A 14,416-nucleotide genomic window follows, 5' to 3' on the forward strand; every position below is an offset into this window, starting at 1 on the left:
GTGAACCTGGTGAGAAATAATGTTCATTTATATAATTCCCGTGTCGATCATGCCACTGTTTTTCCGTGTAAAAGTCACGTACTTGGCCCAATCAGGACACAAGTCCCTTTCCCTATGTGACAGCCATTATAACCACTGATAAAATAATACGAAAAGACAAATTTTACTTATTGCTTTCATATTGTTTTTAATGAATGTTACATGTTTATTCTTGGATTTTTGTTAGTTTGTTAGTATGAATCTTTGAATCGCAGTTGCGTACCATGGCTTCAGGGACCCGAGCCCATGGTTTGATAAAAACAAATATATAAAAATCATCGGTGTGTAACCCCGGCTTCCACCGTTGAAGGATTGGCCTGTGCGGACACCAATTCAAAACTTAAGGGATTATCGGGGAGAGGCTTGACAACAACAAAGGGGGTCATTTGGTGAGAAGGCCCAAAAAGGGCCTTTCTGTGAGATTGGGAAATTTTTACCGAAAAGGGGGGGTCTTTTTTGTGAGACTGGGAAAAAATGCGGTTTAAAAGGGTTTTTAAGTTTAAAAGTTGACAAGTTCTTTGTATAAAATTGTCAAAGTCATCAAAATTATATTTGTTGTTGAAACATAATTAAATTTTGTAAAGGGAGTCTTATGTTGACAGTTGAATGTTCGTTTCGTTGGTTAGTTTTTTTAAACGTTACTTTCATTTAGATAAATTAATAAATTCCATGCCTATGTGTACATGTTACTGAGAAGAAACTATAGAGGTTTATGCATTAATAAATAATATTTACGATACAATTATGCTACAGAAAACCTATACACGTATTAGCATGCATGTGATTTCAATGCAACAGCAGCCTGACTAGGCTTACCTATGCCTAGGTCAGTAAGTGATTTTAAGGTAGAATGTACCCAAATGAAATATACTATCAAAACAGCACTAGCTTTGCAGTTGCTTGCATGAAACTGAAGGATGGTGCATTATTGTAATTCACTTTTGCTTTAGATATTTTAAAATAACTTACATTTGGCAGTCAAAAGCAGCTAAATTTGCCATTAGAAACTTTTGACTTTCTTATTTTTGTCCAAATTTGCTTTTAAGTTTGTATTATTAATTCACAACTTTAAATTCCAAACTAGTTAATACATGCATATAGCTACCCCATGCACAGGGAGAGCAAGTGCCAACAATATCGGCATTTTTGGGTAAGCATGGTAAGTGCGTGATAGAATATAGCGATTCCAAGTTACATCAACCCTACTGATTTCGGATTTGGTAGAAAAGCGCAAAATACATTGTACAATTAAAAAAATATATACTTCTAAGAACTAAATACAAGCTTAGAATGTGCCATGATGTATAATAATAATATAAAAGCCAAACTTCATTAAAAATCACAGGATGAAAAACAACATTGAATCGAATGAACAAAGAATATTATTATGAAGTAAGACTTTTAATACATGCCTTCATTTTCTGGTTTAAAGCTATAGTCCCTACAGCTGTTGTCGAATGTTATTGTAAGCCTAAATTATATTTTTTGCAAACGTTTTTAACAAAAGGTTTCGTTACTTCAACAACATTTTGATACGTTTTGTGGCAACAAAGCGTTGTTGTGGAGGTATAACGTAAACCTCACATATTCTGGCAACCTTTGTGTGCGTTTGGTGTTCGATGGGTATAGCTATAGGTATAGATGGGGGTCCCTCTTATTGACGGTATACGGGGACGTGCCACGTACCTTTTCAGCGGTTTTGGTATATATCGATGGGCGAGTTTTCAGTGGAGACCAATGGGCGCACTTGGGGAAAAGTGTCCCTAAATCGCCCAAGTAGTACACATTTGGGTGTTTTTTTGGTGTATTTTGTGTGACAAAACAGCAAAACCAGCAAAAGTAGGCATAGAGAAATTCAGCATCCGAAATTCTGCATGGCACATCCCCGTACGAAATTTTCGAAGAACCCTTCCCTCCTAGTACTATCTGACTATCATATGCTGAAGTTTTAACCACAGCATTCAATAGTACAACATTGCATGACGATGGGAGTATTTGGCTCTGCAGGTTTGTACTTAAAAAGAATTGTTGTATGTGTTATGAATCCAAGGTGTCCATAGTCAATCTCAGCATTAACTTGCACGTGGTCGAATCACATGTTACTCACTGTCAGTCTCAAGCTCACGCTTCAGCCATTTCAATAAACGCGTTTCCTCAGACATCCCTGTTAAAACAGATAAGACATAATGCATAATTATTGAACAGAAGGATAACTCCCTCACAAGTAAAAACGTAGTAAATGCAAAATATTAATGACGAAACAAATACTGCCTTTTTACTAAATATGCATCGTCAAGCAAACAAAAAGCAGTTAGGCTAACTGTATGTCACGACAACTGTGTTTTACTAAATAATGCATCGTCAAGCAAATAAATACTGAGCAGAGTCTAACTGTATGTCATGACAACTGTGTTTCACTAAATATGCATCGTCAAGCAAATAAGTAGCAGTTAGCCGCGGTTAGGCTAACTCACGACAACTGCCAAATGACTGCGTTTAAATATTTTGAATAAGTCTGCTGCTAAAGTTAAATAGCATCTGATACAATCAATTAACACTTACTAGTGGAAATTTAAAATGAGAATTCTTTCAAACCGATAAGAACTGGACCAAACTACGAGAATTGAAAATGTTCTCTTCAATACCCAAAGACAAACATTTTTTACCATGTAAACTTGTCTTCGAGAAATTACGCTAAAATTATCAAGTTCTCCTCTGTTTGCTCAATATAACAATAATGCCTGGTCCAAATAAACAGCTGCATTCTTTATTTATATACTGGTTACATACTGCCTACCATCACAAATGTTACTTTTGATAGTTTCAATTTATCCGACAAAGCTTGGTAAAAGTAACACAGTTACACTCAAGTTTCCCATTTAACGATGAAAACCCGTTGAATATTAATGAAAATCACTGAAAATATAAAAGTCCTACGCATAATATTATCTGATGTTTTTCTACACACAAATCATGCAGTGCATATCGTGTGCAACTTTGTTGAAATTCACTGACATGGGTCAAGAAAGAGTCCAGGGAAAGACCGTGCCTTGTACACTTTGATGACTCTTTTTGTTGTTTTTTGACCCAGTTGTTATAGTCTTTGTCAAAGACTACTCAAAATCGAGGGAGGGATTGACGAGCGGTTTTCTCTGATATAATACAGATAATAGTCAATGAACAGTGATGAACTGAAAACTGAGCAATTGTGATATCATACAGCAGGACCAATGACATGCCTTCTTACATACTAAACGGAGAGTGCATGCCTCTGCTACAACTCCTGCCCTATGCATTCTCATGAATATTAAACCGAGCAAATGTGCTAACATGTGGACAAATAGTTCCTGCGCTAGGGCAACCATTGCGAACAAAATACTTACTTTTGTCGTTTCCACTGCACGAGGTTGCCTTGACTTCACAGAGTGTCAGAAGATCCCATCGTGGTAATTCAACACTAATGTATTGTCCACTCAGATTGCATTCTATTTCGATACGATCGCCGGGAGAGGCAGAACTGATTTGATCCATTGATACTCGGCTTTCACATTCTGGGTTCTGTCCGTAATCAGGGTTGGATCCTACTCGTACTATGGCCCCTTCAAGTCGCTCTTCTGCAAAAGGATATAATAATATTAGTAATCTGGATATGATATGAGATTCCGTCAACGTGTGCTTAGTACAGGAACCTATATCCTATACGTTGATTTTGTTCATAATGGTGGAAAGTAGGGATAAAATTCAAACTGAGAAAAAATTCTAGTATGACTTTATATGGTACAATGGAATCGTAACGCCCTTTGCCCCGAAGGGGAAATTCTATAGGCACACCGGCCCCTAGTAAGATTTCTTGATTTTATTGCAATCGACGGGGGCGCATCGGTGCGTAATCGTTTCTCTAGGTTTGTGGGTAAGGAGTTGCCGGGAGTTGTCGGATGCGATATCGCCAAGTAGCCATTGGATAATCTCCACAAACAATTCTAAATGTCTAGTCATGGTTAGTTTGAATGGCCTGTCAGCCTTGTAGTTTTTTTCAGCTCGTACATCATGTGTCACGTTTCATATATATACATTTCAGTGGCATACGCACAGCGGGTAAACCTACTACGTAGCCTGGGGGAGTAAATTTTCAAATCGTTTGGGGGTTGGCCACGTGCCCCTTGCCCCTATGACGCTGCGCCATTGGTTGTAAGCCTACCAGATTATACCTACCACAGCAATCGGCTCTGTTGTAGAGGACAACTTTTTCAACACATTCATCTTGCTGCATGTCAACGGCCCACCAAGGGTTTCCTACATTATTAAATGCTGAACACATAAAACAAATAAATAAACATAAACATAAACAATGTGATTTATAAAGCGCCTTTTACCAAAGTAGCCAAAGCGCTAAGAGAGAAAGACATGAAAGGAAAAAAGAGCTAATCAGTGGGAAAGAGGTGGGTTTTAAGGAGATTCTTGAACGTGGTAATATTTTCTTGACCTCGGACAGTGGTGGGCAACTCGTTCCAAAGGCGCGGCCCCACTGTTGAAAAGGCGCGATCGCCTGCTTGTTTGTTGGAACGAGGCACTTCAAATGTGACAGCAGCGTCAGGTCGAAGCGCATAAGATGTTGAAAATAAGAAGAGATGTAATCAGGTGATTGAGTGTGAAATGCTTTGAATGTCTGGCATTAAGACATTAGTATATTGGTCTGTTGCATCAAATCATTTTGAAGAATTAATAATTATACTCGTGTATACATATATAAAATTTAAAAAAGTGTCTGCCCTAGTGCTGTAGCGACAACCATAACTATAGCATGTATAGTGCTAGATAATAATGACTACGTATAGGCCTAACATTGCCCAGGGCCGAAAAAGTGCCACAGGACCAAGTTAGTCCGAGTTGCTCAGACTGATAAATCCTTGTCGCTTCGTACGGAGTGGAAAAGGCTACAGAAACTTAGAAAATACAACAGGCAAGTTGCATATTAGTCTTTTTCACCTGTAGTAGACATCTTCTGCGCTGCCAGACTAACAACAAAATCAAGACTTTGGGTATTTTCAGATAGTTTATTTTATTCAAAAAGACAGATTTCAATACGATTTTAGCCTAAGGTGTATCAGTGGTGGTGGGGATCATAAAATTTTGTTGCCGAAATAGGGGGTCGCAATTTTATCATTGACGCCGACTTTTTGTAAATTTCGGACCCCCCCCCCCCTTCCGAAGAAAATGTCAGCCCCTTACATCCGTTTGTAACAAAGTTATTTATAAATCAACTTTCTCATTCACCTGTATGTGTGCAAGAGTCAGAGAAATAATATCCGTTGGTGTTGCCATCCACTGCGTGGTCAGAGATGCTCTGGGAAGCGTCATGTGTAGAACTTTGGCTGGTAGGTTTGCCGATCAGGGAAATTTCATTCTGGAGTGGAGCAACTGCATAGTGAAAAAATTAAGGCTATACAACATCAGATTTTTAGGACTACGGATTGGTATAGCATGCTGCACCAGTAGTGTAGTCGGGATTTTTCCGGTGGGAGGGGTAAAAGGTACAGGAGGGGAGGAGAAGGTAATAATGCCCTTGTTTGCATTGCCTTTTTCGACCGACTCAAATATGAAAAAATAGGACCGCGTTTTTTTTTTCATATATGAATTTTAATATAGACGTCCCCTATTTGATATCAAATTCGCAAAGATATTTTGTCTGTTTGTAATTCCTACTACCATGACTACTGAATCTGGTCCCGGTACGGTCATTTGTTCTTAATACCCCCTAATGATTGGATCATATCCCGATTTTACTCTTTTTTTTCAACATATAAGACTAGATTTTGAATGCAATGGTCTCTAGCTTCGAATGTGAAGCTATCGGTGAGCAAATTCGTTGCTAGACTTTTCGAGCAAAACTAAACCTCTATCTTGACATCTCATTTGCTCGCCCTATTCCTTTTAAAGAAATTTGCATTACTCTCTTCAACAGGTCAGATTCGCTACACTAACGACACCTTTATGTGGTAACCTCAATACATGATACAAGGGCGAGCTACCCATAGGTCGCCGTTTCGAATACCTCTTCCGGCTACCTTTCTTTGCTGCCCTTTAAACAATAATGTAATACGTATTTAATATGTAAAAACGTGCATCGTACCTGTAGGACAAGATTGCTCATCAGCATCGTCTCCACAATCGTTATCACCATCACATTTCCAAAGCACGGATATGCACCGTCCATTGGGACAGAGAAATCCGCTGCATGGCGAAGGTGTCGTCGCCGTTTCCATATAAACTTAAAATGAGCTTCGTTTTTACGTTGCGTCTGTGGCGTACATGTAGAAGGGTTTTTTTTGGAGAGGCCGGGGCAAACGTAGAAAGCAAGGTGACTTGCAAGAGATGAAAATGGTCAAGGGGGAGATGCTCTAAGGCGAAGAAGTTTCCCCTTGTCTAGTCCTGGCTATATCATTGCTTAATAACGTTCTGAAGAATGTTAGCTAAAGATTATTATGTGTTCCACAATATAAAATTCGTGCTCAATTCGTGCTCAATGAAGGCACGATCAGCGATTCGCTAAATCAGACAATCTAAAAATCGTCAAAAACAGACAGTTTTGTAAAGAATGTGCTAGTATACATTGCAAGTGATAAGATCGTCATATTAAAAGTAAATCGTCACGTTTTGGTCAATGTGACTCATTTTGCAACATGCAATTATTAAATGGAGCATCATGATTGTCAACACTGCCGTTTTCTTTTCTCTTTTGCCGAGCTTTAAATGAAAAAATATCGAATGACGATTTGGCACATCCTTCATATTTAAGCTATTACCATACCAATTTAATTTGTGTTTGCCTTGAACAAAAGGGTCTTAAGGGTGTAGGCCTATACAGGATCCTGCTTGGCTGTTAATTTTTATTTTCGCTATCTTTTTGTGAAATTTAGAAACAATTACCAATTTTTACAAGTTACTATTACACTTCTAAATGATTAGCATACATGTAAGTTACAAATATTTTGATTTACTATTTTGTCAAAATATGGACCGAAATATACTAAATTTAATTCTTACCAATTTTAGTGATAAATTTGACCATAATGAAGGACCTAATTTAAAAAAAATATATAATTATGAGTAGACTTGTCTCTAGATTAAAAATATGTGATTTGTTATAGTTAACCTGCAGCCTCAGTGCTCAAAGAATTCTATGTGGATAATCAGATCGGCATTCATCATGTACAAGAGCAAGCGTGTGGTGTAAATCATTATCTGTCATATTATGTTCGCATTAGTAAATGCAGCTGCTAATCTCAAAATGTGTCGGTTTTAATACCATCAATTACTCTGTTGCTCATATGTGATGCGATCAAGCAAAATCAGTCGGAACTCGGAAATATGGATTTTGAGATATAGTCAAATAAAGGAAATATTTCCTTTTGTGTCCTGTTGTTTTAAAAACTCTTTAATTGCTAATATCTTTGGAACTGGTTGTTCAATTTCAATGGGGTTTTCTACAAAATGCAGTTTTGTAACCCGGCTTGGAAATACTTTTCCCTATCCTATAAGAAACTGAAAATTTAATATTTCCGAATTCCGACTCATTTTGCTTGATCGCATCACATATGCTCCGCGCTACTTGAAGCCCCCGGGCTAAGCCCTTTAGTGTTTTACTGTTTAAACTACTTCCTCATATTAATTAGTTCAAGAAAGATACAAAATGCTTTACTTACCTTGTGGACCCCCGGATTGTGGACAAACTCCACACGTCATAGGGCATGCAGTTTTGAAAGCACCATCGTCACAATAATGCTTATTTTCGTCGACACAATAATCTCTCCTATTCTTACATGCTAAGAGAAAATAACAAAATATCATAGTTAACGTGCAGCCTGCAAAGAGAATTTCAGAACATAAATCAAATCGGTCGTCATGAGAAGACTACGGGAGAAGAGGCGCTATTTACAAGATCTATCGTTATATCCACACAATGTCATGCTGGCAGGATTAACCAACAAAATGTCATACACGGGGGTCATTCAAAAAGTTCTTCCTCCATCATCATATCTCTGTTACCTTACGTGTCAGGATATTAAAATTACCTATGATTATACTCTTAACTCGTGGCTACAAAATAAAAGTTATTTTATAAAAGTGTGGTTTTGATTGTTCAGATATGTTGGTTAAAGCGAATATAGATTTCGTACTTCGGATACGGTAAAAAACCAAAGCCAAAGTTTAGTAAGCATCATATTGTAGCCTTGGATATTAATCTCCATAAAAATGTTTTTAAGGTGCGGTTGTCAAACTGTTTACTCGGGATTAATAATTTGTTACTATTTTGAGCTCCCTGACATGCCTTGGGACTTCGAAACAAAAATAAAACACGTTTCATATGAGAAGGGTTCAACAGACACAAAAATATTAGTGAAATTTGCCCGATTTCAACTAGACTACGTTTAAGGATAAAGAAAGTTTCGAATGGCTTTTCCTCATAACAAATATTATTACTTTGTATTATGTATACTAAGAAAACATGTCTACTTTTCATGTGAAATTGAAAAAATCCAGAAAAGAAATGTGTCAAAATGTATTTTTAGCCTATTTTTTAAATTGTTGTCAAACACTATTAACTGATATTGTTCGTTTAGATACAAACGATACCACTTGGATGGACCATGGAAATAAGAGAATGGATGGACCAATACCGTCAAACGTCGACAAAGCTACGCGTTCAAAGTTCTCCATATAAAGTTTGGAAAAGGAGAAATTGGGGAACCCATACTGCAACCATGCAATGAATACATGAATCCCAAACCCACCCAAGTGCATGGGAAGTGATTTTGAGAAAAAAACCTGTGTATCATTTTAATTCCTTCAGTTAGATTTACCTGGTCAATATGGTAAGTTGTACGTGCAAATGGGTGGGTTAAACTGTATTAGGTATGACGATTAGCATTTCAGGGACTTCGTGGGGTTCATTTTAAATTCTGGACTTGGGTGTTTTTTTAATCAAATACAAAGACGATAATGTTGGAATGATATTACCAATAGTAAGATAATACAAAATAAAGCACACAATTATGTATAATATTAATAAACATTCTGCCATGTAATATAAACCACACACTTTCCTTGATTAAACCCATTTTTTTCCAAAAGTCACTCTCCAGCAATGAAGATGTTACAAGTGGACTTTTATTACATACTGGATTTCAATCAATGTGTTACAAGACTCAAATCATGGACTTGGGTTGATTCTTTCATACATGCTATTTTTCACATGCTCAATAGACACAGAGGATGAATTTGAGTTGTTCTTTCAAACATATGACAGGCCTATGTATAGCAACACTTTCCCATGCTTAACTCAATTTCGCCAAAGTATGGACTTGGGTGGCTTTTGTATTCATATATTCAATTGTTTGTAATTGACCATCATAAGTGTTATCCAGGCATATTTGGAGCAAATCACACAACTGACCGGGAGACAAGTCGGTACGTTCATGCAAGCTTCCATGCAAGCTCATGCGTTCATGCGTACGTTCATGCAAGCTCATGCATTGATAAAGCCCTGATCTTAGGTGGTAAAGACAATAAAGAACCCGCCAAACACTCCAGCAATTATTCTGGTAGAACTGCAAGTGCTACCCCAAAAACTTATTTTAAAAAGCGTATTTTCAAGAAATATAACATCACAACCCACTTTAAACCAGTCAACACCATCTGCCAGGCCTTAGTCCACCCCAAGGACAACCAACCCAAAGAGTGGACCGGTATACAGTGCGCTGAGAGTTTTAACTGTACGGTGTTGCGCCGAAATCCCGGGATTTGGGCACGCTCAAGCTCTGCCTAAATCCCCGGATTTCGGCAAGCCGTCCGTTCGGCATCCCGTGATTTCGGCACAGCAACGGACACTATAGGAGAAACATCCCAACCACTCAGGAAAAGGCTACGTTCTAGTTCGGGTCCCGGAATCTGCTTTACAGGCCAGCAAACACGAATTGGTCCTCGAGGCCGTCAAAGTCCTCGACCACGAGTCACGGTGGTACGAACGAGTCAAAGAAGCCATTTGGGTTAGAGCAAAACAACCGTCCCTCAACCGTGGTGGAGGACTCAGAAACAATCTCTCACACGCCTGGGAGAGAACCGTCAGAACTCTACCTCGCCAAATGGCGTCGGGAGTCAATGTGTTTAACATCACAACCCAGCTGAAGGTCAGTGGTACTGGCCGCAACGTTGGTTGCTCCAAGGTATGTTGGAAAATCTGGTTGACTAGATTGAATCTTATCTCTCCACTACACTAAAGTGCCTCTTTATTTACTTGATGTCAAAAGATTACAATACCCTGCATCATGGGCACTTTTCTTTGGTACGCCCATTTCCTTTTTAAAGTAAGTGTTATTAAAATAAGTCGAAAAATATTCTACGAAATGTAAAAATGTAAAAAGATACATTTGGCCTTATATTTTTACACATGTGACCAATTTACAGCGCCACGCATCATTGCATTCAGTCACAATGCATGGTTAATTGTGTAAGAAAAGAGGCCGTTACTAAAGTTGCACCTGAGTCCACAGCAGTCAATTTTTCTTTAACAAGCATATGAATAAACCTGACCTACTGTATTGTTTGAGAGTTGACTTCTATGGACTCAAAATTGGTGGCGCTATTTAGTTACTGGAAATTGCTCTTTCAAACTTTTAATACAAATCATTCCTTTTATTGTTTGATAATATGTTTATAAAATTTCCTTGTTGCTTGTTTCACCTATTCCAGCTGTTTTAATGGCAGTATTAATCACCTACCCCTGGCAAAAAAAGCAATATGATTTAGGATAAATAGCGCCATCTATAGTGTGCATTTAGTTAAAAATGAAGCCAATTCAAACAACCGTGTAAAACGGTCTCTTTTTTACATAATGAACCATTGTGACGTAACGCAATGACGTGTGACGCTATAATTTGGTCCATTTGTGTAAAACAAATAAGGCTACTCATATCTTTTTACAAGTTTACAATTCGTCAAATATTTATATTTTTAAAAATATTTAAAGGGGACTTATAAGTTGTGGACCCTATATAATAAAATTCGCATTAAAAATGCAACTGCTACCTCAAAATGTGTCGGCTTACTCTTGATTACTCTGTTGCCCTTTCGTGATTTACACTGTTTAAGGGATGTGGCTATAGGAATAAAGACCAAAGAAACAAATTCTTGTTTAGTTTAAGCCGTAATATTGTAGTCTTTAACCCTTTCACAACTTCAGCTAAAAAGTGGTTCTTTTAATTTTAGAAAATACATTAAAAATCACATTGGACTTTTCGTAATGATCGTACTATAAATGACCACCAGCCTATAATGTTCTGATCACACTATAGACTGGGATTACATGTGACGTCATTGCCAGGCAATTTGTCTCTATTGTTCCTTGCCCGGAAATATGCCCACGCAGTCATGTTGTGTTCAGGGACCGTGCTTTTAAAACGCCCGCCAGATCACAATAAGGCCATTAAACTGTATAGTGGCCATACATATTCACTGAATATAACGGTAGCACTGTCCCTTATCGACTCATTAATAATGTGTGGAAACAGGTCAGGACGGCATTCTGATAATTCTAATCCTTTCTTTTGAGGTCAATAGAAAGGCCTTGAACACAGGTGCCTGGTTGTAGATAATATTTGATCATCAAAGCTGCTGGCATAAGATATTTCGAGGAGGCAGCGCTTATTATTTCTTGTAAACACAATCTAATGAGGTACTCACTACATGTAGAAGAGATATAGCTTCATGTTCAGTGTAATCAATTAAAATACTATGACTGAATATAAAAAAATCCCTTCTCAATTGATTAGGCTCCGGGATTAGGCTTTCTTTTCGAAAAATAAATCATAGGGCCTAGAGGCCATGATATAGGCCTAACCTAAACCCATATTCGGTATGCAGAAACTTTCGCAGTCCGGGCGGCGCTTGCACTCGCATCGCATTAAACAGGCAAAGTTCGCTAAAATGAGGCCTGCTTCAACTGCCAACCTTGATCGAGGGGCGAGTTTGAGGTTTTATAGTCATCTATATATTACCTATACAATTTTTCACCCCTATATGGCAGTGACGTCAACGCGTTGAAACGGCTGTTTCGCTGGCGCATCTATGCGGCGTCTTTAAGCGCGTGCGTATGTACACCAGCGCAAGTTTGATCGAACTCTAGCGAGTGAGGCTGCACCTAATAAAATTCGTACAGTACTGACGTGACGTCACTGTCACATCAGGGTGAAAATGGTATTGAACATTGCAAACCATGCAAATTTGTCATAGGTTTGAATAGCTAGTAGAAAAAGCGTGAATATAGTGTCAGAAAGTCTCACACATCTTAGCATAACCTTGCCGTTAATGTGACACCGAATGCAGCGCCATTTTTGGAATATATTCGATCATTGTGTGGGCAAATATTTGGTTAAATGTAGGCTAAGTAGGCCTAAATCATGAAAATCGCATACTCGGAATAATACCAACCAGCAACGGACTTTGAGATAACACTTCGTGAGAAGTTTGAGGTAAGTAAAGCTTTTCCTTGTTATAAAAAAACTACAAGGAAAAAGCAGTCATTTTTATCACAACGCGATATATTAAAAAAGTACATTTTGATAGGGCCTACGCTGGTTCGTGTGATTCTAGTTTAAAATCTGTTCATCACCTGAAGTCCGATCATGATGCAGTCATGTCTACAGTAGAATTCACCACGACCTTTGCAGGACTTAAACCCCATTAAAAGCTATTAAACCAAGATAACACTCATTGAAAACAGCTCAACTATGTTACATCAGATCTTCTCTGGTTAAATCCACACATACAAGTTTCTGTTTTACCTGTGCAATGAGCAATGAGCTGGTATTATAGTTTCAGTTGGGTGAACGATTATAAAGCAAACGCAAGGTAACAATTACTGTGTGGCCTTTGTTCACGAAATAAAGACAATAGAGGCCTTGCATGAGTTTATCGATTGGCTCCAAACAAAGGATTTGAACCGGTGTCCTTCACCGTAGTTATGGCGGAGTGCAGTCCATTCAATCAAATGTTGTCATCAACCTATTTGATTGTAGTGCAGGGTTATGTGTGTGAGACGAACTGCCACGGTAGATTGCAATCATGCTTTTGTTGAATGCATTTGAGTAGTCCGCCATATTTACGGGATGATACATCACATGCAAGGCCTCTATACTGTACATATTGTTAACCACATTCTTGAAAATGAGAAACATAATGGCTGTGGGCCGTAACACGGTTTGGAAATAATTTCTTCATATTTTGTGGTGTTATCTGTCGTTTACATATCCTTCCTAAAACACCAAAGTGCGAATATTTCCAAACACCTAAATTAGCTAAAAATTTAGGACATGTTACAAAACTATATTTTCTAGAATTTCAGAAGAGCACTTTAAATATTGGCCGGTTATTTTTCACACAGTGACGTTAACTAGGCAATGTACTATTACCTATAACATACACTAAAACACCAAAGTGCGAATATTTCCAAACATCTAAATTAGCTAAAAATTTAGGACATGTTACAAAACTACATTTTCTAGAATTTTAGAAGAGTACTTTTAATATTGGCCGGTTTTTTTTCACACAGCGACGTTAACTAGGCAAATACCCATACTTCTAACATACACTATTTGTAGATGTTACGCGTCAATGGTAAGAGCACTGTGTATTGTGTATAGGAAAACGGACAGTAACTGCAGTATGTTTGGTATCTATGGTTTCATCGAAGTCTTGGGAACTAATGTGGATGGTATTTTGGTTAACAAAAACGATACCGTTAAAAATATCGGTATTTATGCAAGCAACATTTCTAGCCTGTGTAAAATGCATTGAAAATTGCCAGCTAAAGAGTGCGTAAATTCAAATCGCGAAGAGTAATAGTAACAATAACTATCTACATTCCAAGCGGAAACGCTTTTCAAAAACATACCACCTTTTTTTGGGCAATCGCTGAAACCGAAATATGAAATTCCAGGCCATCTGTAAAAAAGTGCGTGGGCGGAAATGACCATGAACTTGGGTCACCGAAACAAATTGGTGTCAGGCCTTTCATAGTGATACAACAATTAGCCCCCAATATTGGCTTTCATTTGAACCGTTATTTGTTAAACTGAGATTTTTACTTTTTGAGAAATCAATGAACGTATCAAAAAACTTTTCGCACATCGATTTAAAATTGCCCGTACCGTTAAGTTACTACTTCTTATTAATAAGTGCAAGAAAGATAAAAATGCTTTTCTTACCACAATCTCCACACGTTTTGGGACAGTCAGCTTTAACTTGTGGTTCCGTGTCACATTTGTCTTTATATGCGGTACAATAATCAGCATATTTTAGATCCACACATTCCCATCCTAAG

The 14,416-nt window shown here is 37.9% G+C and overlaps 1 protein-coding gene across 1 annotated transcript; it reads right to left on the bottom strand.

Annotated features, from left to right (window-relative positions):
* Positions 1 to 1,952: 1,952 nt before the first annotated feature.
* LOC140145265 (fucolectin-like) lies at positions 1,953 to 14,407 on the bottom strand. Its single transcript, XM_072167029.1, has 6 exons — positions 14,301 to 14,407; positions 7,743 to 7,862; positions 5,314 to 5,457; positions 4,252 to 4,347; positions 3,423 to 3,653; positions 1,953 to 2,203 (listed from the first exon to the last, which is right to left on the bottom strand). The coding sequence occupies exons 2-6, from the start codon at positions 7,780 to 7,782 to the stop codon at positions 2,139 to 2,141; spliced, it is 576 nt and encodes a 191-aa protein (XP_072023130.1). The 5' UTR covers positions 7,783 to 7,862; positions 14,301 to 14,407; the 3' UTR covers positions 1,953 to 2,138.
* Between the last annotated feature and the right edge of the window lie 9 nt (positions 14,408 to 14,416).

The sequence above is a fragment of the Amphiura filiformis genome, unplaced genomic scaffold (assembly GCF_039555335.1).
Source record: "Amphiura filiformis unplaced genomic scaffold, Afil_fr2py scaffold_188, whole genome shotgun sequence".
Taxonomy (NCBI): Eukaryota; Metazoa; Echinodermata; class Ophiuroidea; order Amphilepidida; family Amphiuridae; genus Amphiura; species Amphiura filiformis.